At 68.2% G+C, this 21968-nt stretch overlaps 11 protein-coding genes across 11 annotated transcripts; 6 read left to right on the top strand and 5 right to left on the bottom strand.

Annotated features, from left to right (window-relative positions):
• Nucleotides 1-389: 389 nt before the first annotated feature.
• Nucleotides 390-824, bottom strand: MICPUN_85372 (predicted protein; the record flags this gene model as incomplete). The annotated part of the gene is made up of 1 exon (XM_002508772.1): nucleotides 390-824. A coding segment is annotated over one exon (435 nt), but the record flags the coding sequence as incomplete, so codon positions are not given.
• A 446-nt stretch (nucleotides 825-1270) lies between these two features.
• On the top strand, nucleotides 1271-1675 carry MICPUN_85534 (predicted protein; the record flags this gene model as incomplete). The annotated part of the gene is made up of 1 exon (XM_002508489.1): nucleotides 1271-1675. A coding segment is annotated over one exon (405 nt), but the record flags the coding sequence as incomplete, so codon positions are not given.
• Nucleotides 1676-1867: 192 nt separating this feature from the next.
• MICPUN_85900 (predicted protein) lies at nucleotides 1868-2299 on the top strand (the record flags this gene model as incomplete). The annotated part of the gene is made up of 1 exon (XM_002508490.1): nucleotides 1868-2299. A coding segment is annotated over one exon (432 nt), but the record flags the coding sequence as incomplete, so codon positions are not given.
• Nucleotides 2300-2331: 32 nt separating this feature from the next.
• Nucleotides 2332-3040, bottom strand: MICPUN_109053 (predicted protein). Its single transcript, XM_002508773.1, has one exon. The coding sequence runs from the start codon at nucleotides 2837-2839 to the stop codon at nucleotides 2393-2395; it is 447 nt and encodes a 148-aa protein (XP_002508819.1). The 5' UTR covers nucleotides 2840-3040; the 3' UTR covers nucleotides 2332-2392.
• A 2396-nt stretch (nucleotides 3041-5436) lies between these two features.
• Nucleotides 5437-7122, top strand: MICPUN_62035 (amino Acid/Auxin permease family; the record flags this gene model as incomplete). The annotated part of the gene is made up of 1 exon (XM_002508491.1): nucleotides 5437-7122. One exon carries the CDS (start codon nucleotides 5437-5439, stop codon nucleotides 7120-7122), a length of 1686 nt encoding a protein of 561 aa, XP_002508537.1.
• A 224-nt stretch (nucleotides 7123-7346) lies between these two features.
• MICPUN_109055 (predicted protein) lies at nucleotides 7347-8198 on the top strand. The gene has a single exon (XM_002508492.1). The coding sequence runs from the start codon at nucleotides 7463-7465 to the stop codon at nucleotides 8105-8107; it is 645 nt and encodes a 214-aa protein (XP_002508538.1). The 5' UTR covers nucleotides 7347-7462; the 3' UTR covers nucleotides 8108-8198.
• Nucleotides 8199-8210: 12 nt separating this feature from the next.
• On the bottom strand, nucleotides 8211-9443 carry MICPUN_62037 (predicted protein; the record flags this gene model as incomplete). The annotated part of the gene is made up of 1 exon (XM_002508774.1): nucleotides 8211-9443. One exon carries the CDS (start codon nucleotides 9441-9443, stop codon nucleotides 8211-8213), a length of 1233 nt encoding a protein of 410 aa, XP_002508820.1.
• Nucleotides 9444-9982: 539 nt separating this feature from the next.
• MICPUN_68463 (predicted protein) lies at nucleotides 9983-11088 on the bottom strand (the record flags this gene model as incomplete). The annotated part of the gene is made up of 1 exon (XM_002508775.1): nucleotides 9983-11088. A coding segment is annotated over one exon (1106 nt), but the record flags the coding sequence as incomplete, so codon positions are not given.
• Nucleotides 11089-12062: 974 nt separating this feature from the next.
• Nucleotides 12063-15780, top strand: MICPUN_102772 (predicted protein; the record flags this gene model as incomplete). The annotated part of the gene is made up of 3 exons (XM_002508493.1): nucleotides 12063-12107; nucleotides 12291-15553; nucleotides 15750-15780. 3 exons carry the CDS (start codon nucleotides 12063-12065, stop codon nucleotides 15778-15780), a joined length of 3339 nt encoding a protein of 1112 aa, XP_002508539.1.
• Nucleotides 15781-16385: 605 nt separating this feature from the next.
• Nucleotides 16386-17549, top strand: MICPUN_85751 (predicted protein; the record flags this gene model as incomplete). The annotated part of the gene is made up of 1 exon (XM_002508494.1): nucleotides 16386-17549. One exon carries the CDS (start codon nucleotides 16386-16388, stop codon nucleotides 17547-17549), a length of 1164 nt encoding a protein of 387 aa, XP_002508540.1.
• Nucleotides 17550-17662: 113 nt separating this feature from the next.
• MICPUN_62040 (predicted protein) lies at nucleotides 17663-21922 on the bottom strand (the record flags this gene model as incomplete). The annotated part of the gene is made up of 1 exon (XM_002508776.1): nucleotides 17663-21922. The coding sequence occupies one exon, from the start codon at nucleotides 21920-21922 to the stop codon at nucleotides 17663-17665; it is 4260 nt and encodes a 1419-aa protein (XP_002508822.1).
• Between the last annotated feature and the right edge of the window lie 46 nt (nucleotides 21923-21968).

The raw sequence follows: 21968 nt of genomic DNA on the forward strand, positions 1-21968 counted from the left end.
AGGTTCGCGCGGCGCTAGCCACCGCGGGCGTCGGCTCGCCGGGTGACGGTTTGGATCCCGACGTGGTGGTGCCGGCGCTGGCGGTTGGTCTGCCGGGGACGCCGCCTCAGGCGATACTACGAATCGCGAGGTGCGGGCTCTGATTCGAGTCCGGGGGACGAGTCGAAATACGCGAGTACCTCTTCAACATTAAAAGTTAGTCTGTGTTGTTTACAAAGCGCAGGTCTCGCGTTCGGTTATCGTACATCGGTGACTGCCCCCGCGCGTGCATCGTCGCGCCTCAGGCCCGCCGTGGGGGCTTTACGAGGCGCGATTCACTCTCGCGCGGCGGATTTCGTCGTCGCGTGACCCGAGGGTCGTCTGTCGTCGGCGCCGTTCCCATCGACGTCCTAGTCGATGTCGCGCCTGGCCGCTCGCCTCCACCCGTCCCGCAGCTTCCTCGTCACGTCCGCGCTCCACAGCACGCCGGAGATGAGGCACGCGAACCCGACGTACGTGGCGAGGAGGCACGTCGCGCCGATCCCCGACAGGCAACGCACGTCCGCGTGACCGCACCCGGGTCGATACATTCGGCTCCCCTCGATCCACGCTCCGCCGTCTTGCAGGACGTGCCTGGTCAGGTCGAGCATGACGAGGGGCACGGAGGCGAGGGTGAGCAGGAAAGGACCGCGTTTGTTCCATCGGGTCCCGCCGCGCGTCTTGGATTTCCAGTGCACCATCTGCGCGATGTTGGTGAGCACCGCGAGCGTGACCCCGAAGGAGACGGAATGCGCCAGCCGCTTGGAAGCCTCGGACGCGGCGATCCCCGCGAAGGACGCGAGGAGCAAGGGCCAGCATCAGGAGCCCACGAGCGCCGGGATGGACAACGCGACGGTAAACAGCGACGTCCACACGCCAACCTTGTCCTCCGCGGCGAGCGCGGCGCGATGCTGCGGCGCGGTCCTCACCATCGGCGACGCGCCCGCCTCGACGTCTCACGCGGAGCACTCCTCGAAGACGCCGTCCTCGTCGCGGGGCGCGAGGAGGAGCGCGTGGTCCAAACCGCGGTCGCCGGACGGCTCAGCGCCCATGCTAGCGCGGGAAGGCGACGACGGGACGAGTGGGACCTCGCGAACCGCCCGTCTCGCGCGCGCGACGCTGGCCGGGGCGCTTCCCGGGAGCCCCCTCACGTTCACAATTCGGGCGCCGAGAGAAAATCGCGCGAGAGAAGATCGCGCGCTATCCAACGGTGCCACGGCACTCGCGTCGCACCGCGATACGGCGCGACGTGATGGCGCTGCTCTTTCCCGCCATCCGCGCGGCCCGGCCGACGCGCGCATCGGGATCGCGCTTCGGCGCATCGGGACCGCACCCGGCGCGCCCCGCGCTCACCCGCGCGGCCGTCGGCCCGGTTCGACCCGTCGGCGAAGATGATCATCGCCACGGCGTCGATGGCGGAGCGACGAGGCGCGTCGCCCTCGTCGCCGCGCTCGCGGCGCCCATCCTCGGCTCGATCCCCCGCCCCGCCCCCGCGCTCGCCTCGGAGCTCGAGGCTGTCGTCACCGACAAGGTCTTCTTCGACCTCGCGATCGACTCGGTGCCCGCGGGGCGCGTCGTCGTCGGCGTCTTCGGGGACGCCTCCCCGATCGCCGCGGCTCGGTTCAAGGCTCTGGCGATTGGGATCCAGGGGCTGGGGTACCGCCGCTCGGAGATTAACGCGGTGGAATACGAGGAAGAGAACGGCGCGGATACCCCGCTCTTCATCGCGGATCCGGGCGTCAAGGCGTTCGTCATCCCCGGGTCGTCCACGCCCGTGGAGGGCCTCCCCGGGGGCCCCTCCACCGACGCGCTCCTGCCGGAGCTCGCCAAATCCGCCATCAGCCACCGCCGCGCGGGCCTGGTGTCGCTGACCGTGGAGCGCGGCGCGCCACCCCCGCCGCCGAAGGAGAGGCTGGTGAGCATGAACGGTAAGTTCGTCACCGTGAAGGATCCCCCGCCTCCGGGTCCCAACGGCACCGGGTTCGTGGTCACCGTGTCGGGCGGCGCCTCGGACACCCCCGGGGAGACGGCGGACATCTTGGACCGAACCAACGTCGTCGTCGGGACGGTGCTGGAGGGCATGGACGTGGTGGAGGCGATCGCGGCGCTGCCGACGGTGAAGGATAACTCGTCGTCGCCGTTCTTCGCGGTCGCCAAGTCCATCGGGGATAAGCGAGCCACCGTCGCGGAGCAGGCGTTTGGTAAACCGTTCGCGAAGGTGACGGTGGCGCGGTGCGGGATCGTGCGGGACGAGCCCCCCGCGCCAAGTGAGACCGAGTGAGAGACGCGTGCCAGATGTTGTATTACTTTATCGTCGTAAGATACGTACCCTATCACAAGGCTGCTATCGTAATTGTACTGTAAGCGCGTCTCGTCACTCCGTGCCTTCTTCCCGCGCCTTGGTCGCGTCCGGTCCGTCGAGGAGCGCGTCGAGGTGTTTGTTGAGTATGTACCGGCTCGCCTCCTGCACGTAGAGCCCGGTGTGGTCCCGCCTGTACTTGCCGTACTCCAGCCTGTAGTGCGTGCACACCCTGTCCACGACGTAGTACTTGTTGTTCTTCAGCTCGATGGTGTCGCCGCAGTGGGTGTTCTTCGGGAGCATGTGCGGGCCCAGCGAGCGCTCCGGCGGGGTCACCACCTTGACCTCGTAGAGCATCTTCTTCGGCTTGTTGTCGGACCCGTCGTTCTCGCCCTTGGGTGGACGCGCCGCGACCACCCGCACGCCCTCGCGCGCCCGCAACGCGCGTCCCCCGCGCGCGATTCCCGCGCGAAGCGAGCGCGCGGGGGCCGTCCACTGAACGGACCCGAGCGCGCCGACCATCTTGGTTTATTTTCTCCCCCTCTTCTAAGTGGTGCTACTGGTACGTGACCCCCCTCCCCCGGCTCCGGTCCCCCTCTCGGGTATCTGCCCGTTCGAGGCTGGCGGGTGAGTGCTGCGACGCTAAAGTGCGCGCGGCGGGTTCCTTCGACGCGACGGGCGCCAACCTCGAGGGACGCGCCCCGACCTCCAGGGCGCCGTGCCCAGCGGATATGCAAATTTGAGTGACGTGGATGGGATATTTTTTGCGGCTCCGGCACTGGCGGACTGAGAAATTTTGCCGGTCAAAACCACGGTCAATTTTTAAAACTAGTCTATCAAATCACCGATCAAGCCTTTACAAGTACAGCAACACCACTCCTCTCTCTCCCCCGACTCCCCCGGCTCTCACTTGGCAACCTCGACGACCGCCCGAGACAGGTTCCTGATCGCCTCGTCCATCTCCGCCAGCCTCTTCTCCATCGCCGCTAACGAAGCCGCCTGCGTCGCGATCGTGCGCCTCTGCGTCTCAAACTCCGCGTCGACGTCGGCGTCGAGCTCCTTCACCGCCGCCAGCGCGTACACGCCCAGCCTCTCGTACGCGACGCCCTTGTACCCCAGGTCGTCCGTCGTGACCAGGTCGGGTAACGTCGTCTCCAGTTCCTGCGCGATGACCCCAGCCTGCCTCTCGGTCGGAAATCGCCGGTCCGGGAACTTGTCAACCTTGAAGCCGAACGTCACGGGGTTGACGGCTCGAGCGACGTCCATGGCGCCGGATATGGGTCGGACGTCGCGTTTGAACCTCGCGTCTGACGCTGACGTCACCGTTCCGGTGGCGTAGACGTCGCCGTTGACGTAGAGCTCCTTGGTGGTGTCCGTATGGGCTCCCGCGATGGCGACGATGTCCCCGGTGGTGAGCTTCTTCGCAATCGCCACGGTCGAAGCGGTGCCGTCGCTGGTCAGCGTGACGATGTCGTCGTCGTTGCTCAGGCCGATCTGCGCATCCTTGAAACGGATCGACTCGACGTCCACGGTCGATCCGGTCTTGGCGCTGATCGCCACGTTACCGGTGGTGCTGGAGATGGTCAGGCTTCCCGCGCCCGAGGCGTCGGTGTGCGTGATCGTCGCCGCCGCCTTGTCCAGCGTGACGGATTCTTTCATGAGCGTGGTGCCGGTGAGCGTGGTGGCGCCGGTGACCCCGAGCGTGGTTCCCACCGTCACCGCGGCCGACGCGGTGAGCGCGTTGGTCACCGTCGCGGACTCCAGGGTCGCGAGCCCCCCGGTCGTGAGCTTGTGCTTGAAAGCGACGGTCGCCACGCTGCTGGCGACGGTCAGTTGCATGATGTCGGTGGTGCCGTCGATCCCGATGTCGGCTCCGGTGAATCGCACGGATTCGACGTCGACAAAGCCGTTGGTGCTCGTGATCTTGAGGCCGCCGTTGCCCGAGGCGGTGTGCGTGATCGTGGCGGCGGCGGCCTCAAGATTGACGGCCGAGTCCACGGTGAGGCTGGCGTCCGCCAAAGTCAGGAGGTTCGTGTTGCCCGTCGTGCCGATGGTGAGGCCGCTGATTTGCACATCTTCGATCTTGACGTAGTCCGCGGTGTTGGACCCGGCAGCGATGGTGATATCGCCGGAGCTGGATACGGCGAGCGTTCCCGAGCCCGAGTGCGTCAGGGACTGGCTGGCGGCCGATAACGTGATCGTGCCGCTGGTGGACACGTCGGCCATCGTGGTCGTCTGGGTGAACGTGGTCCCGCCACTGGCGACCGTCGCGACGGTCGTCCCGCCCACGTCGAGGATGTGGCCCTGATCGGACTTGATGGTGAGCTTGGTGGTGCCGCTCGAGGCGGTGTGTTCGACCTTATCGGCGCTGCCGTTGAGGTCGACATCGGCGTGCGCGTGCATCGGCAATGTCGCCGCGACGAGGAGCGCGATCAAACCGAGCGCCCCCGGCGCGGCGCGTCCCTTCCCGAGGGCCATAGCGTAGAAAAGTCACCAACGGGGCAAAGGGCGGGGGCGCCCCAACCCTTTTTTGGGGGGCGAAGCGACCGACGCGTGTATGACCGACGCGCGGGGTGCGTGACGGCGCCGGGTGTTCGACCCGACGTGTCCGATTCGAAGGAAGGCGCGTCGACGTTCGAGCGATCACCGGAACGGATCAGGCCCGAGCGGCCAACCCGCGACCACGTGCGTTGAATGTTTGTTTGAAATGCCATGCGGTCTCAGGTGCGGTCGGGCGTTATCAGCCAACCAACGGGTCGCGCACAATTTTGAGACTGGTGCTCATGCGAAACTTCGATCCATGAAAGCCAGTGAAATTCGGAAGTTGGAAACTGGAGATATCCAGTTCCGCACGGGCCTCTCCAGTTCCCCACGGGCCAGTGTGTCAGACGACAAAATCTTCGTAGAGCTGGCTGGCATTGCAGGGATGGATGAAAAACCAGGGCCTTGCACGAAAAGAGTCCCCTCGGTTACGACGAGCGCCCGTCGCAGGGGCTCCCGGGCTTTTTCAACAAAGTTTCGCGGCAAAGGGTGACGCGCGGGGGTGGAACACCCGCGGGTTCGCGCGCGAGGCGGGGTTTCGTTCGCGCGTGGTGTGGTGGAGGTCCCTCCCGAGAGCCATGGCGGACCTGCGCGAGGGCCTACTCGCGCCGCGCGGCGCCTCCGAGGGCGACGACGATGATTCGGCCCTCGATGACCCGAACGGCGACGACGCGACCCGACCGGGCGCCCCGTGGACCGCCGCCGCGACCGCGACGATCTCGCTGACGATGACCGCGGTCGGCTCCGTGGTGCTCTCCCTCCCGGCGACGTTCGCCGAGTGCGGGTGGCTCGCGGGGACGTGCGTCCTGGCGCTCGTCGCGCTCCTCGTGGACGCCTCGCTGCTCTTCGTCGTGTACGCGGCGAGATCGGCGAGGGCGCGCAGCTACGAGGAAGCCGCGCGCGCCCTGCTCGGACCCACCGGCGGCGCGTGCGTCGAGGTGGCGCTCATCGCGCTCGTCTACGGGAGCCTGGTCAGCCTGCAGATCATCGTCGCCGACCAGGTCCAGCCCGTCGTTCTCGGCGTCTTGGACAACTACTCGAGTCACACACGTGACGAAGTTTCCGGGTTCGCGTTCGTCGGCGAGCGATGGTTCATCACGTGCGTATCGCTGGCGTTCGTCTACCCGATGACGCTCGCACGCTCGCTCACCGTGCTCGCGTCCGCCACCACCGCCGCCTTCTTCGTCCTGCTCTTCGTCGCGGGCGCCCTCGCGTCGGAGTTTGCCAAAAAAGGTTGGATCCCCGCTCCCGACGTCGTCGCCGTGGAGACGAGCCGGGGGGCGGCGGGCCGATGCGCGTTGGCGTTACCGGTGGTGGCCATGGCGTACGCGTGCCACTTCAACGTTGTGGCCGTCGACCGCGAGCTGCCGCGCACGCGTCGCGGCAAGGCGTGCGCGTCCAACGTGATCCACACAGCTGTGCTCGCGGGTGCGTTTCCTTTTTACGTCGTCTTCGCGTTCGCGGGGTACCTCCAGTTCGGCGCCGACGTCTCGGGGGACGTCCTGACGGAGTGGCGAGGCGGGAACGAGAACGGGGTGATGACCGCGGCGCAGCTCGCGGTGGCGGGGGTGAACGCGCTCAAGTACCCGCTCATGGGCTTCTCGCTCAAGAGGGCGGTGAACGAGAGGCTGGCGAGGCTCTGGCATCCGACGAATCGCGCGGATCGAGACCGAGACGAGGAAAGGGACGAAGGGACGGCGGATGTACACGACGATTCATACGACGACGACGACGACGACGACGACGAAGGAAACCGACAAATGCAGAGGCGGGGAACTCGGGGGCAAATGGTCCGCGCCAGTCCGTCCGCGCCGTTCTGGGCGGAGGCGACGGCGGGTTTGATCCTGCACGCATCCGTCGCCGCGTGCGCGCTGTCCGCGGGGAGTTTGCAGCTCGCGGTGGACCTCGTGGGGTCGTGCTGCGGCGTGCCGGTGATGCTCGTCGTCCCGGGGTTGATGTTCCTGGCGGCGTTCGAGCGCGGCGACGCGTCCGGGGCGTGGGTCGGCGAGAACCGCGACGACGAGTCCTCCGTGTGGGACGAGGAAGCCGCCGACGTCGACCCAAGAGCGCGGGAGTACTTTGGCGAGGGTCTCGAGTGGGCCGCGCGATGGGAACGCGACGCGCGGGGGCGGTTGGTGGCCAGGCCGAGGGCGGTGATGGCGGCGCTCGCGTGGACGCTCGTGGCGGTGGGCTCGGTCGTCGCGGCGACGGGTTTGGCGGGAATCGCGTACGAGTTGGCTTCTGGGACCGGGGCCGCGCGTTAGAATGGTAGTCTACGTATTTTTTAACAAAAGTTGCAGACTAGTCGACTGTTGCGTCAAGGGAAAAGCATTATTCCGGGCTCGTGATTGGGCGACGTGGAGCGCGGAGATAAAACTTGTCGTCGTCGGAGGCTGGTCGCGTCACAAACGCGTCGCGTCGCGGCCGATACGTCGCGGAACCCACCGACGCGACTCGCGCTTCCGACGAGCCTCACGCGGACGCGTCGGCGCCACCTCTCTCGGACGAGCGGAGGACCGTGCGCGCCCGGGATCCGGCGCTCGGCGGAGGTTTTCGACGCCGAGAAGCGGCATTTTCCGAGCGGCTCACTAGGTCAGGTCACCAATGGCTGCGACGGTCGCGGCGCACGCGGGCGTCGGCTCGCTCGCGGCGAGGGCCGCGTCGACCCGCGCGCGATGCCGCGCGGGTGGTCGGGCGGTGTGGGCGAACGGCGCGAGGGACGGCGCGCCCCGGACGGAGGTGACGGGGCGCGCGCGGGGAGACGCGGAAAGGGAGTGCCGCCGGGAGAGGCACGAGGTGGAGACCCCGTCGACGTCATCTCTCGGCGGTAGGGCGTTCGGCGCGCTCGCCGCCGCCGTCATCGCCAGCGCCGGCGCGGGCGCGGGCGAGCACATCGCCGCCCTCGCGGCCGGCCCGCTCTCCGGGGTCAAGTCCGAGGTGACCAAGGATCTCAGGCTGGTGGAGCGCGAGATCCAGATCGACGCGGAGATCATCGAGCGAGACATCGAGCGCGTCCCGCTCACGCTGGAAAACTTCATCGCCAAGGAGCCGCCCATCCTCGTCGGCATGTTCTTCCTCGCGTGCATCAACGGGACCATCGGGCTGTTCTGGGCGCTGTTCTTTCGCGAGACGGCGGCGGGCCCGGGGGGCGAGTTTGGTAAAGGAATCGTCGCGCTGCGAAAGGAGGTGGTCAAGGGGATCTTCCGGTTCTTCGGCAGCATCCTCGGAAGCTACGTGCGCGAGCGGTGATGACGTGACGGTGACGCCGCCGATGAACCCGCCTTGTTTATGATGTAGCATTGTCTGTACATACGCGACGAGAGGAGTCCTCTCCCCGGCGAACGACACTCGCTCACTCGCGCCTCTTCCTCATCATCTTCGTGGTCGCGCTGAACTGCCGCTCGACGTGCCGCCCCGAGCGCGTGAACCTCCTCGACTTGCGCAGCGCCTCGACCTTCGACGCGACCTTCGAGGGCGTCCTCCCGGCCGGCGGCGGCTCCGCGGTCAGCGTCACAGTCACCACGGACTCGTCGCCGCCTTCGACGCCGGCTTCGACGACATCCGACGGCTTTGGACATCCGGCATCCACGGCGAGGGACTCCACCACGGACGGAACGGGCGGCGGCGTCGGTTCGGGATCGACGACGACGATGCAGAGCACGACGCGTTCTTCGACCACCCGCGGCGGCGGCGGCGGCGGCGGCGGCGGCGGTTCGCGGACCTCGATCACGACGGTCACCCTCTCCGGCTCGGGCGTCCAGTCGGCGATGGCGGGGACGTTCGCGCCAATCGCCGCGACGCGCCCTCCGACGGCGTCGGCGCCTTCCCCATAGTCCTCTCCGATCGTCGTCTCGTGTGCCCGATCGTCTCGTGTGTCCACGGATTTGTCCTCGACGGGACGGGCGCGTGATCGATCTGAGGCTACGACGTCGCGGGGCGGCTTCGGTCGATCGAGTTCGGCTTTGAGCCTCCGGACCTCCGCGGATGCGAACCTCGCCTCGTTCTCGACGTCCCTCAGCCTCACGAGCGTCGCGTGGTGCCTCACCCCGACGGCGTCTCTCTCCCTCGCAACCTCGAGCGCCCTGTGCTTCATCCTTCTGCGCTCGGCGTCCCTGGCGCGGACCTCCGCCTCGAGCCTGGCGCCCGCCCTCGTGGCTCGGAGCTCAGCCTCTTTAACCGTCGCCGCCGCGTCGCGCGCGTTCTCGAGCTCCGCGAGCACGGTCTCGCGGCTCGTCTTGGGCAGGATTCGTGCCACGGTGGACTCGAGCGCGTCGACGCGCTCGCGGAGCCGGACGTTGAGCGTCTGCTGCGACGCGATGGTGCGCTCGTGCGTCGCGATGCGCTCCTTGCATCTCGCGACGTTCGCCTTGGCGACGCGCGCGTCCTCGACGAGAGCGCGCTCCTTCGCGGACGGCCCGCCCGATGTTCCGGACCCATGTCCCGGGCCCATGCGTTCGAAGTCGAGGCCCGCGCACGGGTCCGGTCGCGCGCGCAGCCTCGGGCTCGGGTTGGAGTAGACCGAGGAGGCCTTCGCCACGCGCGCGTCTCGCCGGTTCCGGATCGTCGCGACGGGATGCGCGGGCATCGGAGACCGGGCAGCGGAAGATGGAGGAAGCGCCGCGGGGCACCGCGGAGACGGGGTCGATACGACGGGCGATACGGGGTCGACCTCGGATCCGGCGCTTTCGAGAGCGCGCGCGACAGTGACGACGCCTCGCGAGCCAAATACGGTCCTTTTGGACACGAAGCGTCACTCGATCTGACTGCGCCTAAAACCGGGTATTATACTGTATGGGGCGGCTCGCTTCTTACTGGCTTGCTATTCAGTGAATTAATCGAACCTCATCGTGCGACGAACGAGCGAGAGTTTACGCCTCGGGGGGCGTGCCCGGCGCGCGCGGGGGCGCCGCCGGCCCGCCCCGACCGCCCCAGCCCCAGAGCAGCTCCCCGCCAGCCCTCTCCGCCATCTTCTGCATCCAGCCACCCGGGGTGGGCCCGGCGATGGTGGGATGCTCGAAGTGGAAAGCGCCGTTGGGCAGCTCGTGGACGCGGACGCGGTACCACGGATTGTTGAGCATCCCCATGACGTTCCACGTCGGCCTCTCCGGCATGGAGTTCTGCGACTGGTCGAAGGCGCGGAAGCAGATCTCGTTGGCGCCGCGAATCTCGTCGGCGTCCACCTCGATCTCCCAGTGGCACCAGCACCAGTGCTTGGCCTTGTCGCCCGAGGACCCGGCCGCCCAGCGGGGCTTCTCGCGCACGTTGATGTTGGCGAGCTTCCAGGACTGGCCCTGGTCGAAGGAGACCTCGGCGCGGATCACCTTGCGGCCGCCGCCGGAGTAGGCGTAGCCCTTGATGGTGTACTTCTTCATGGGCGCGTGGAGGGTCTCCTCGTGCTGCGGGTGGATGATGGCGCCGTTGATGTTGAGGTTGTTGATGATGTACTCGGGCTTGAACCACCAGCCCTCGGCAGTCGCCTTCTCCGCGTCGACGCCCACGGGGAGCACGCGGTTGTCGTTGAAGTGATAGAAGTTCTTGGACTCCTCGTCGGTGACGATGATCTTGCACAAAAACTTGATCATGCGGCCGCCGATGTAGCCGGGGATGAGAACGCGGCACGGGTAGCCGTGGTCGGGGTGAAGCCTGTCGCCGTTCTGCTCGTAGGCGACGATGACGTCGCAGGTCGGGTCCAGCGCGGTCTCCATGTCGATGGAGGTGCCGTAGGAGCCCGGGCCGCCATCCTGACCGTCGTACGATTTCGGGAGCTCGCCCTCGGGACCGGCGAGGCACACGAACCTGCGGCCGGGACCGGGCTTGTAGATGCCCGCGCGGTTGAGGATGATCCTGAGCGGGACGCCCTTCCAGTAGGTGTTACCGACGGCGGCGGGGCCCCAGTTGAAGCCGATGGACTTCTTGATCATGTTCTGCTCCTTGCGGCGGTTACCCGCGCACACCACGAGGCACGGGAAGCAATCGGACGGCATCTGCGTGAGCTCGTCCATGCCGATGGAGTAGGGGTTTGGGACGTTGCCGGAGATTTCGATGCGATGGGTGTCCCAGTCGAGCTTGGGCACGGCGCCGTGGTTGCGGACGATGTGCAGGTTGACGGGAGAGATGAAGCCGTAGTCGTAGATCTCCGCGGGGGGAGCCTCGACGTTGAAGGGGTGCTTGCCCGTGAGGCGGATGAGGGACGGGTGGCGCTGGACCCAGGCGTCGGGGGTCTTGGCATCCTCGGGGAGGACCTGTTTGGATGAGACGGGACGACGTGAGCGCGTGGGTCGATGAGTGCCTAACGTGATCGGTAACAGCGGTCGCACGGGACGGGTCGGTCGGGAGGTGACGACATGGGCTCGGATCGATCGGGCAGTGCGGGTCGGATCGGGGACGCACCTCGGGCCACTTGTTGGACAGATACTTCATCTTGTACATGTCGGCCTCATGGTTGAAGTTGGCGGGACCGTCGACGGCGAGGACGTGGTCTCCGAGATCCATCGGTTCGGCCTCGTTCTCCTTCTCCTTCTTCTCGAGGTACTTGCCGGCGAAAACGCCAGCAACGGCGGCACCCGCCACGGCGACGACCTGGGCCATCGGTTGCGCTTGGATTCGGGGAGTGGACTAGTGTCGGAGCGTCGGGTCGAAGCCGATGCGTCCTTTTGCGATCGACGATGCGATGCGAAGCGGGGAGTAGGTGCGTTCTGCGAGCGAGCGCGCCGCGGAAGTGCGCTGCGATGCCGGCGGAGGTTTAGCCAAACCGATGTTGGTCGTCAAAATAAAGGTCCTTTGGGACTCTTCGGCAAAAACCTGAGGGGTGCCCAATGACAAGTTGAGGAATGGGTTGTGGAAAAAAGAACCAAATCCTGACTGAAAAGCCGTACGATTCCTTCTGGGCAACAGTGAAAGAAAAGGTCAATTCTCGTTGACAACTCACCCCCGACCTTTTCGGCGTTTTCGGAGTGAAACAATCTGCCAAACGGTTTTTGAAAACGCTCGAGCACAGGTGGACAGTCTGAAAAAACCGTATTCGCGTTATTTACGTACGAGCAAACAGTCTAAAGTTGCTGATTTTCGCGGGAATGCGGTTCGCTCGAGGTCCGCTCGATCTACTCGAGCAGGAACAACAACCACGACCGCACCAACGGTTCTTTCCGTCCGAGGTTGTGTCCACACTGGCTAAGCGCGCGAGACGCGCGCGAAGTTGGGCGAAATGGCCTCCGAGCCAGAACCGCCAACAGGGCTCGATGCGGTCCCGGTGAGTGTTCAAACGCCGATCCCGCACCTCGCGTGCATCCTCACCCGAACGAGGCCGCCGCACGTCAATGCTGATGTCATTGATGGGACCCGTTGAAACTGTCGCGCCCCGGACCCTACGGCCCGACCCCGAGCCCCCCATCGAGCAACGCTTCGTGCTGACCAACGCATCCCATCCCATCAGGCCTCATCAGCGGCTGCGGCGGAAGCGGAGGAGAGCCGCATCGCGCCGGCAGCGAGCGACCCTCCCGCGCCCGTCCCTCCCGCGCCCGTCGCGACGGCAGAGACGACCGCGACCGAGCCATCGACCGAGCCATCGACGCGCACCGCGACCGGACCCGCGCCGGAGCCGGCGGCCCCCGCGGACCCGTCGACCTATCGCGGCGTGGAGGGCACCGACTTCCGCGTCGCCGCCACCGAAACCCTCGTCCAGGCGCAGAGCAAGGAGCGCATCGCGGAGCTCGCGGGCGTCGACCCGAACGCGGCGACGAGGGAAGCCGACTCGATCGTCGCCGCGGCAAAGGCCAAGGCCGACGCCGAGGCCGCCGCAGCCGCAGCCAAGGCGGCGGCGGAGAAAGAGGAGGAGGACGCCGCACTGAAGATCCAGGCGGTGTTCCGCGGTAAGGCTGCTAGGCGCGACGTCGAGGAGTTCAAGAAGGGCGGCGGCGTCGAGTCGAGATCGGCGACGACGGAGGCGGCGGCGGGCGGCGGCGTCGGCGCCTTCGCGGCGGGTTCCAACGCCCTTCACGTCGAGGACACCGCGTCCAAGGCTGTGCAGCCCGCGCCCCCCGCGATGCAGCTCGGGCACTGGGAAACGTTCGCCGCGAGGCAAATCGCTCGCCACGTCCCGGTTGCTTCGGGCGGGTTGGCGCTGGGTCCCGCGCCGCGGGGGTATCGGTTCAGGGTCCTCGCGGTCGAGGCGTTCCCGTTCGGCCCCGAGTGCTTCCGCATCCGCGACCGAGGGAACACGTTGGAGGCCAAGGTGAACGTGTCGTTCTACGACGAGTGCACGGGCTCGTTTCACGGCGCGACGTGCTCGTCGGCGCCCGAGCCCGCCGAGATCCCGGCGACTCCCGGCGACGGCGACGGCGACGCCGCGCCCGTGGCGACGCTCGACGTCCAGCACGACGCGTACTTTACCACCCGCGTGTGCGACCCGAGGTGCCTGATCGTCGTGGAGATCGTGCTCGTGGAGCGGCGCGGGGACGGTTCGGCGGCGCGGGAGACGTCCGCGGGGTGGGCGGCTATGCCCGCCGTCGGCCCCGGCGGCGCCGAGCCGACGGGGGCGCCGGGCAGCGCGCCCGTGCGCCAGGGATCGCCGCGGTACCTGATGTGGGGCAGACCCCGCGCGGGCCAGCACCCGCCGAGCCAGTTGGGCAGGGCGAAGCTCCACTTTGTCCACGAGACGTGCCCCGCGCTTCTCAGGGCGGCGCCGCTCATCCCGGAGGATTTCCCCGTCACCTACGGCGACGTGGTGCCCGGAGTGCTTCGATTCGACGCGGACGGCGAGCTAACCAGCGATGTCGATGCCGTGACCACCACGCTCACGTCGCCGCTGCTCGCGCCCACGAGGGCGGTGTCGCTGTCGGGGATGAGGGTGAATCTTCCGAAGCGGATGATGGACGTGGTCGCCGCGTCGCCCGATCTCGCCGTCGCGCTCCACGGCGCGGGTGCCAAGCCCCCGGGCGTGGACTCCCTGGTGGCGAACCCCACCGCGTCGGCCGCGGCGATCGCGGCGGCCAAGTGCGTCACCGTGCGGATCACCGCGCACAACGGCAGGGTCTTTGTGGGCGAATCCGTCGAGGCGTCTGATTTCGCCGTCGACCCCGAGGGTTCACCGAGCTGCATCGTCCTGAGAAGCGACGCGATCGTCCCGGACGTTCCCCAGGACGTCCTCGTGGTCCTCGTGGTCGAGGTGTTGTACCGCGCTCCGGGGAAGCGGGGCGAGCCGCCGGTGACGCTGGGATGGGCGGCGACGTGTCCGTTCCGACCGGGGATCGAATCGCCCGGACACGCGACGTCGGACACCTTCTCCGGAAGCCTCGCGCTGCGAATCGGCGAGGACGCGCTCCTCGTGACGCGTAGGGGCCGGGGTCCGCGCGCAGAGCCGTGCGTGGATTGGCGGTCGGTCGTGCAGGCGCCGCAGGAGGTTTGGCGCGCGGTGTTTCGAAGCGGCGGGGATGTCAGTGACAAGGATGAAACGTCAGTCGCGTTTACGTTTGCCGCCGCGGAGGGAGACACGGGCGGCCATCGCGGCGCGTCCCAGGCCGAGGCTGCCCGCGCGTTGCTCGACGCCCCCGTCGCGGATAACGTCGCGCAGGCGAAGAGCAAGATGGCGCAGGCTGAGACGGCGCTCAAGGACACTTCCATGACTGGTCGGGAACGGGCCAAGGCTGAGGCGGCGCTCGCAGCTGCGAAGATGGACCTGTCCTCGCAGCAGCAGCTGGTGCAGGTGATGGAGCGGATGCAGGTTCAGCTGAACGAGCTGGCGAGCTCGGTCAACGTCATCAAGACCGACCTGCGTGGCTCGAGGGACGCCGCGCCGGCGCCGCCCGCGGCTGAACGCGCGCGACCCCTCGACCGGTCCCCCCGCGTGTCCCCAGAGGTTAGGAACGCGGAACCCGTGCCTCGCGTCCCCGAGGCGTCCCACTCCACGGACCCCGAGCCTCGCGTCCCCGAGGCATCCCACTCGCCCCCAATGGACGAGCCCGTCTATGCCGACGAAGAGTGGCCCGCCGCGGGTCCCGCCGAGGGGTCCTCCGCGCTCTTCAGCGGCGCCGCCGCGGACGCCGGCGAGCCGCTCGTGTCGGCGCGAGGCCTCGGCGGCTTCAGCCGGGCCACCCGCGCGAGGCTCCACGCGGCTGGCGCGGACGCGACGCTCCCGCCGGACGTCCGCGACGCTATTCGGGCCGCAGCTTCGCGCGCCGGCGCGCCGCAGAACCCGACGCTGGACATCGTCCGCGAGCACAGGGATATTCGAGCGGTGAACGAGGTCATCGTTCAGTTTTTGGCCTACCGCAAGTTCGACGCGCTCAACTCTACCTCGCAGCTCGCGGACGTGCACTTCACGTTCAACTTCTTCGACTTCCCCGCGTCCACTTCCAGGCCGTGTGTGCTGACGCCCCCCGACGTTCCCCGCGGTGAGCCGCAGATGCTGGTACCCAAGGGTGCTCCGAGGAGGTCCGACGGCGGCGAACGAGCCGGCGACGCGTGGTTTAGGTTCAAGGTTGACGGGACCGGTAACGGCACCGGGGATAAGATCCCGGACGGTCCGGACGCGATGCACGCGCGACGATGCGCGTTTGTCGACTACTGCGCGACGCAGCGGCTCAGCGTGGACGTCTGGGACGGTAGCTCGCTGATGCAGCACGGGACGTGCTCGATCGACCTCACCGGTTTGCTCAGGCAGGGGCGGGATTCGGCGGAGGTGATGGTGGAGGCGCCGGTGTTGGACCACCGCGAGGCGACCGTCGACGAGGCGGCCAAGGGACGACGGCGCAGATCCGCGCTCGCGGCGGCGCGTGGCGAGGAGCTACCCGCGGTTGACGACGCCCCCGGCGCCGGCATGGCGCGCGGCGCGCTCTTGGTTCGCCTCATCAACGTCGGGAGGCGACCCGACAGGAGCCTCATCCCGTCCGCTCAGGGCGGCGACGGCGCCGCGGGTAACGTCGTGAGGGTTCGCGCCGTCCCGGAGAGCGGCGGGGTGCTCGCGGCGACCATCCTCGGCGGCGCGCAGATTGAGAACACGCCGCCTCGGCAAGCGTCGACGGATCTCGGGGCTCCCGCGACCAAATCGGGTATCGCCGCTCGTCGAGCAGCGGCGCGCGCGGACGCTCGCGACGAACGCGGCGTGCTCAAGGAGCAGGAGGCGAGGAAGCTCAGCCGACAGCAGCGCCTGAGGGAGATTCGCGAGGGAAAGCCGCTGGCGAGGGAAGCCGAGGAAGCGCACGGTCTCGAGGCGGAGGTTGCGCCAGCCCCGAGACTCGAGTTTGCCGAGTCCGAGGTTCGCGCGAAGCTTCTCGCGGACATCGACGCCGCGCGCCGCCGAGCCAAGCGAGCCGCGGTCCTCGAGAAGCTCCGCAGCGGCATCAGCGGTCGCAAGGTCATCCGGCCGTCGTACGGCGAGCTGTGCTTCTTCGAGCACGAGTTTAAATCTCCCGCGGATCGCGACTGCGTTTTCGAGGTTCGATGCGACGACCCGGACATCTCCCTCGTCGCGTCCACCGCGGAGTGGCGCGCGCTGCGAGCCGCGTCCGGCCTGCCCGCCGTCGCGCCCGGCATGGAGGACGACGCCCTCGCCGGGAACAGGCTGTTCCTCCTCGCGGGCGAGTCTCTCAAGGTGCCCTTCAAGTTTCAGTCCTTCGACGCGGAGCCCGCCAAAGACTCGGATTCGAGCGACATCAAACGCGGCGCACCGGACGAGGGTCTGCACCTTCGGTCCAGGGCCGTCGCCGTGCACTTCGTCAACGCCGACGACGGGACGTCCGCGTCGGTGCTCCACGTGGACATCCGGCCGAGGGCCATGACGGTGGCGAGGACGTTTAGGTTCCAAACCGCGGAGAATGAGTTTTTCAAGGAGCGACTGCCCCCGCCGCCTGGCGTGGCGACGCGGGACGCGAGCGGCCGGGGATGCCTCGCCGTGCGCGCCTCGGATCCCGCCGTCGCCGCCACGGTGGTCACCACCGAGTCCGAGGAGGACGGCGAGGTTGACGAGGTTGCGTTGAGGTACAAGTGCGGCGAGGGCAGTGTCGCGTTTTACGTCTGCGTGTACGCCGACTCGTTCCTCGGTAAACTCGCGGCTGTTTGGCGAGTGTTCGTGCACGCCACGCCCAAGGTGGACGTGTCGTCGCTGGTGGGCCAGTCGAGCCACGCGAGTGTCGTGGTTCAGGGGGGCGTCGCCACCCGCAGGGTGGCGGCGTTTTGTTCGCACCCCGACGAGCTCCAGGTTTCCCCCGACAGGCTCACGCTGCCGCCGGGCGCGCTCACCGAGTTACAGCTCGCGTTCCGACCGCTGATACCGGGCAGGCTGGACGTCGCCGTGCACCTCGTCGACCTGGAGAAGGGCGAGCTGGTGCACTCGCGGTTGGTCGCCACGGACGCGAGGGGGCCGGTGGTGAGCAAGACGTTCGACGTCGACGCCGCGCCCGGAGCTCGAGCGCACAAGAAGATCACGTACACCAACCCGTACGCGAGACCGAGGACGTTTCACCTGCGATGCACGCATCCCCTGCTGCTGCACTTCAGGCCGGACAGCCTGCACCTGCCCGCGGGTGGGTCGAGGCCGATGGGACTGACGTTCGAACCGGCGGAGGATTGGGAGAGGGCGACGCGGGGCGCGGGTGGGGTTCGAGGCGGGCCCGCGGAGGTTTTGGTCTTCATCAACGACGAGGACGACGCGACGGAGGAGTGCTTCAGGATACGCGTCAACGCGGATCCGCGATGAGGCGGGGGACGAATTTATCGTGTCGCACGTGGCGGTGATTGCCGTGTACAAATTACATCAGTGAAGAGAAGAAATACTCATAGTGATATCCGAGATCGCGACTCTCGTCTTCGTCATTCCTTGGCCTCCTCCTCGACGGGGTCCTTCACGTGTGCCAGAACCCGCCTCGCCCTCTCCTGCGCCGCTATGAGCACCGACACGTCTTCGGTTCGTTCGAACTCGTCCATCGCGTCGCGTACCGCCTGCACGGCCCGCATCACCGCACGAGCGTTCATCGCCTCTTCCATCTCTTTCGAAGCCTTCGCCGCGGCTTGAACGACGTCCTCGGGCAAACCTGCCAGCCTCGCGACGTTGACGCCGTAACTCCTCGGGCACGATCCCTGCGTGAGCTTGTACAGGAAGGTGACCTCCTCCGCGCCGGTCTCGCCCCGCACGTCGCAACCCATGTGACCCAGACGCACGCGCGCGTCGTTCGCCCTATCGTCCGCCAGTCGGTGGTAGTGCGTGGAAAACATCGTCCTGGCGCCGAGGTCCACGAGATGATCGGACACCGCCGACGCGATCGCCGCGCCATCGCTGGTCGAGGTGCCGCGCCCCAACTCGTCCATCGCCACGAGCGAGTGCGACGTGGCGCGCCTCAGCATCGCCGACGTCTCGGCCAGCTCGGTCATGAACGTGGACTGGCCCGCGATGATGTTATCCTTGGCGCCCATGCGAACGAAAATCGCATCCGCGGCGGTCATCGAGAACGAAGCCGCCGGGACGTCCGCTCCGACGTGCGCCATGATCGCGGCGAGGCACACCTGCCGAATCAGCGTCGATTTACCCCCCATGTTGGGGCCCGTCAGGAGCAGGAACGGCGCGTCGCCGCCGCCGCCGAGCTTGGTGTCGTTGGGCACGAACGATTCTCCAGCCGCGAGCGCCGGGGCGCACGGGTGCCGGAGTCGAACCGCGTCCAGCGACGGCGTCCCTGACGGCTCCGGGGCGATCACCGAGGGGGTGCACGACTCCGGGAAAGAACCCGCGATCTCGTCCGCGTGCTCCGCGAGCGACGACAGCGCGTCGAGCGCGGCGGCAGCCTCAGACGCGCGGCGCCACCTCGGCCAATCATCGCAAAACTTTGCCACCAGCGCGCGAAGGACGTTCTCCAGCGCGAGTTCCCTCGCCTCGCCCGCCGCCTCGCGCTCCGCTCTGAGCGCCTTGAGCTCGGGGCAGTCGAACTTCTCGAATCCCTTGCGTTTACCCTCCCTGGACCAGTCCGCGGGCACCTTACCCGCGAGCGCGTCGCTCACCTCGCACAGGTGCGTGTCCTTGTTTGCGCTCACGAGGTTCACGTCCTGCTTGGACCCGCCGAGCTTTTTGCGCGTCCCGACGAGCCACTCCCGCAGCGCCTCGTCCGCCGCGCACACCCTGTCGTCGGCGGCGTCCACGGCCTCGTCCGCGCCGGGCTTGGGCTCGATCCTCCCGGACTCGCGAGCCTTGTCCCAATCGAAGGCGCGTTCAAAAAACGCGAGTCGTTCCGACAGCTCCGGCGTCGAAGCCCCCGCGCACGCCCCCCACGCGGCGTCGTTCGTCGCCCACGTCGTATCTGCGTCGTCTGTATCGCCCTCGGTGACGATCGCGAGCAGTGCCGGGGACTTGAGGCGCGAGCGCACGCCGTCGAAGGCGCGGACGGCGCGGAGGACCCCGCGGACGCCCTCCAGCGCTCTCAGAAACCCGTGAAGCCTCGCCCTCGCCGCGTCCTCGTAGAGCACGACGTTCGCGGCGTCCCTGCCCCGGCCGCCGGATTGCCCCACGAGCCGGGACGCGGCGCGTTCCAGGTCCGGCGCCGCGCGAAGCGCGCGACGCGCCTCGGCGACGGCGTCCTTTTCCGATCGCATCTCCCGCACCGCCGCCTGCCTCGCCGCGACGGCGGCGGCGGATCGTAGCGGCCGGCAGACCCAACGCCGGAGGAGCCGGCGGCCCATCGCGCCGGCGCATCGGTCCAGCGCGTTGAGCAGCGACCCGACGCACCCGCCGTCGCTCCCTTCCAGCACCTCGAGGCCGACGAGCGCGGCGGCGTCGAGTGCGACGAAGCCGCCGCGGGCCGCTTCGATACCGGCCGCGTCGGGGCCGGGGATGGCCTCGACGCGACCCAACGGGATCAAATCCCGGTCGATCATGGCGTCCGCGAGGTATCCGGTCATCACGCCGAAGGCGCCGAGCGCCGCGGCGCGTTCGCCGCGCGTGGTCGACGCCCCAAACGTCGCGAGCGCCTCGGGAAGCGCGCCACTTTGAAAGTATCCGTCCGCGCCCGTCAGCCGCTCGACGACGTCATCCGGGTGAAGCGAACTCGCGGACGCGGCGCTCAGCGATCGAATCGACGCGTCCGGCGTCGCGTCCCTGAGCGCGGGCATCACCCGCGGGGTCGCACCCCCGGGCGCGCACACGATCTCCACCGGCTTGAGCGCGGCGAGCGCGCCGCGAAGGCCGCCGGCGAAGGCGTCCTCTCGCCACGCGCCGAGGAGGAACCTGCCGGTGGCGCAGTCGGCGGCGCACACGCCCATCCAGCGCGCGGGTTCGTCGTCGTCCCCATCGTCATCCCCATCGTCGGCGCCGTCGGTTTTAGGTGCGCGGTTCTCCACGGGTTTGTCCTCCACCTCGAGGATGGCGACGCAATACGTCGCGTCGGGCGACGCGTCCGTCATGCCGGCGTCCACCAGCGTGCCCCGCGTCAGCACCGCCACCTTCTCCCGCATGACGACGTTGTCTTTCACCGACTTGTCTGCCGCCTTGCGCGCTGCGAGCTGCGCGGGGGTCTCCGTCTGCTCCACCACCACGACCCTGTGTCCCGCGCGGGCGAGGCGCTCGGCGTTGGCGGCGTAGTTCTTCTCCGGGAATCCGCAGTGCGGCTGTTCGCCCTTCATGTACTGCAAGCCGAGGTCGGCGGCGCCGACGTGCGCGTCCATCTCGAAGAGCTCGTAGAACTTGCCCATCTTGAACATGATGACGCTGTCGAAGTGCGCAGCCTTGAACCGCCACCACTGCGCCTGGCCGGGGGACACCGTGAACGGCTTGCCCGTCGCGTCTTTGCACTTCGGGAAGGCGCCGGGGAGCTGCAGGGTGGTCGGGTCGTACTCGGGATCGGACGGTCTGCGCCCGGACGCGTCCCGTCTCTTATCGGGTTGCAGCCACGGGAACATGAGCCGCTCCCGCGCCTCGTAGTGCGCCGGGTTGAGCTCGGGCGAACCGGTGGGCGCCAAAACCGGTTCCGACAGCGCGGCGGCGAGCGACTTCCCGCCCGACGACGACGGCGGATTCTTCGCCTTCTTGGGCGTCGCCTTCTTGGGCGGCGTAACGGTCGTAACGGTCTTCTTCGCCGGCTGCGCGGGTTTCGACTTGGCCCCGCCGCGCTTTCCTTTCGGCCCGGGACTCTCCTCCTCCTCGCTCTCCTCCTCCGAAGCCTCGTCGTCGTCCTCCTCCTCCTCCGATTCCTCGGATTCAACCTCAAACTCGCTCTCGCTCTCGTCGCCACCCTCGGACGCGTCCTCGTCTCCGCCCGCGTCGAAGTCGTCGTCGCTGTCGCTGAGGACGACCTTCCTCTTGGCGCCCGCCGCTCGACGCGCGGGTCGACCGCCGCCGCCGCCGCCGCCGCCGGACTTCTTCGAGCCGACCCGACGCAGCGCCTTTGCCGCAGCCGCGCGTCTCGCGGTGACGCGTCCCCTCTTCGCGGGGGGCGCCTCCTCGGACTCGGACTCGGACCCGTCGTCGTCGTCGTCGTCGTCGTCATCGTCGTCGTCGTCCACGGGGGGGGGCTTCTTTTTGGCCTCCGCCTCGGCGTCGTCGTCCCACTTGACGTCGTGCCGCGACGTCGCGATCCACTCGTCGTCCCCGTCGTCGTAACGAACGTGATGCTTCCCGTTCACGGCGTCGTACGCGGCGACGTTCCCGGCGAAGTACCTGCGCTCGGATTTCCAGAGCACCGCGATCCTTCGCCCGACGTCGCCCGCGCCGGCGGCGTTCGCGGTCGTCGCGGTCGCGGGGGCGTCGCCCGGAGGGGACTCGGCCTCCGGCGGGGACGGATCGATCCGCGCGTGCTGCTCGTCGTTGGAGACGGCGGTGGAGGGCGCGGTCGGCGGAGTTTTCCCGTCCCCGCCGCCCGGGGTCGCCGAGCCGGGCGCGGCGCACGCGGACGTCTTGGCGGACTTGGCGGCGCGCGTCGCGCCGTGCGCGTCGGCGGAGGGCGGGCTAACGGACGGGCTCTCGGACGGGTCGGGCGCGATCGCCCCGTTGGCGATGCCGGGCAGCTGCTCCTTTGGGGGCGCCTTCGCCTTTGGGGCGAAGAAGCTGGCGATGGAGCGCATTCCCGCGGCGGGTTGTTTCGGTGGCGCCATGAGCCTCGCGTGCTCCGGGAAGAAGACTGAACGGGCCGCTCCAGCA

The sequence above is a fragment of the Micromonas commoda genome, chromosome 10 (assembly GCF_000090985.2).
Source record: "Micromonas commoda chromosome 10, complete sequence".
Taxonomy (NCBI): Eukaryota; Viridiplantae; Chlorophyta; class Mamiellophyceae; order Mamiellales; family Mamiellaceae; genus Micromonas; species Micromonas commoda.

Excerpts from the sequence above, each read along its gene's own strand:
- MICPUN_109053 (XM_002508773.1), bottom strand. The coding sequence starts at position 2,839 with ATGGTCGGCGCGCTCGGGTCCGTTCAGTGGACGGCCCCCGCGCGCTCG.
- MICPUN_109055 (XM_002508492.1), top strand. The coding sequence starts at position 7,463 with ATGGCTGCGACGGTCGCGGCGCACGCGGGCGTCGGCTCGCTCGCGGCG.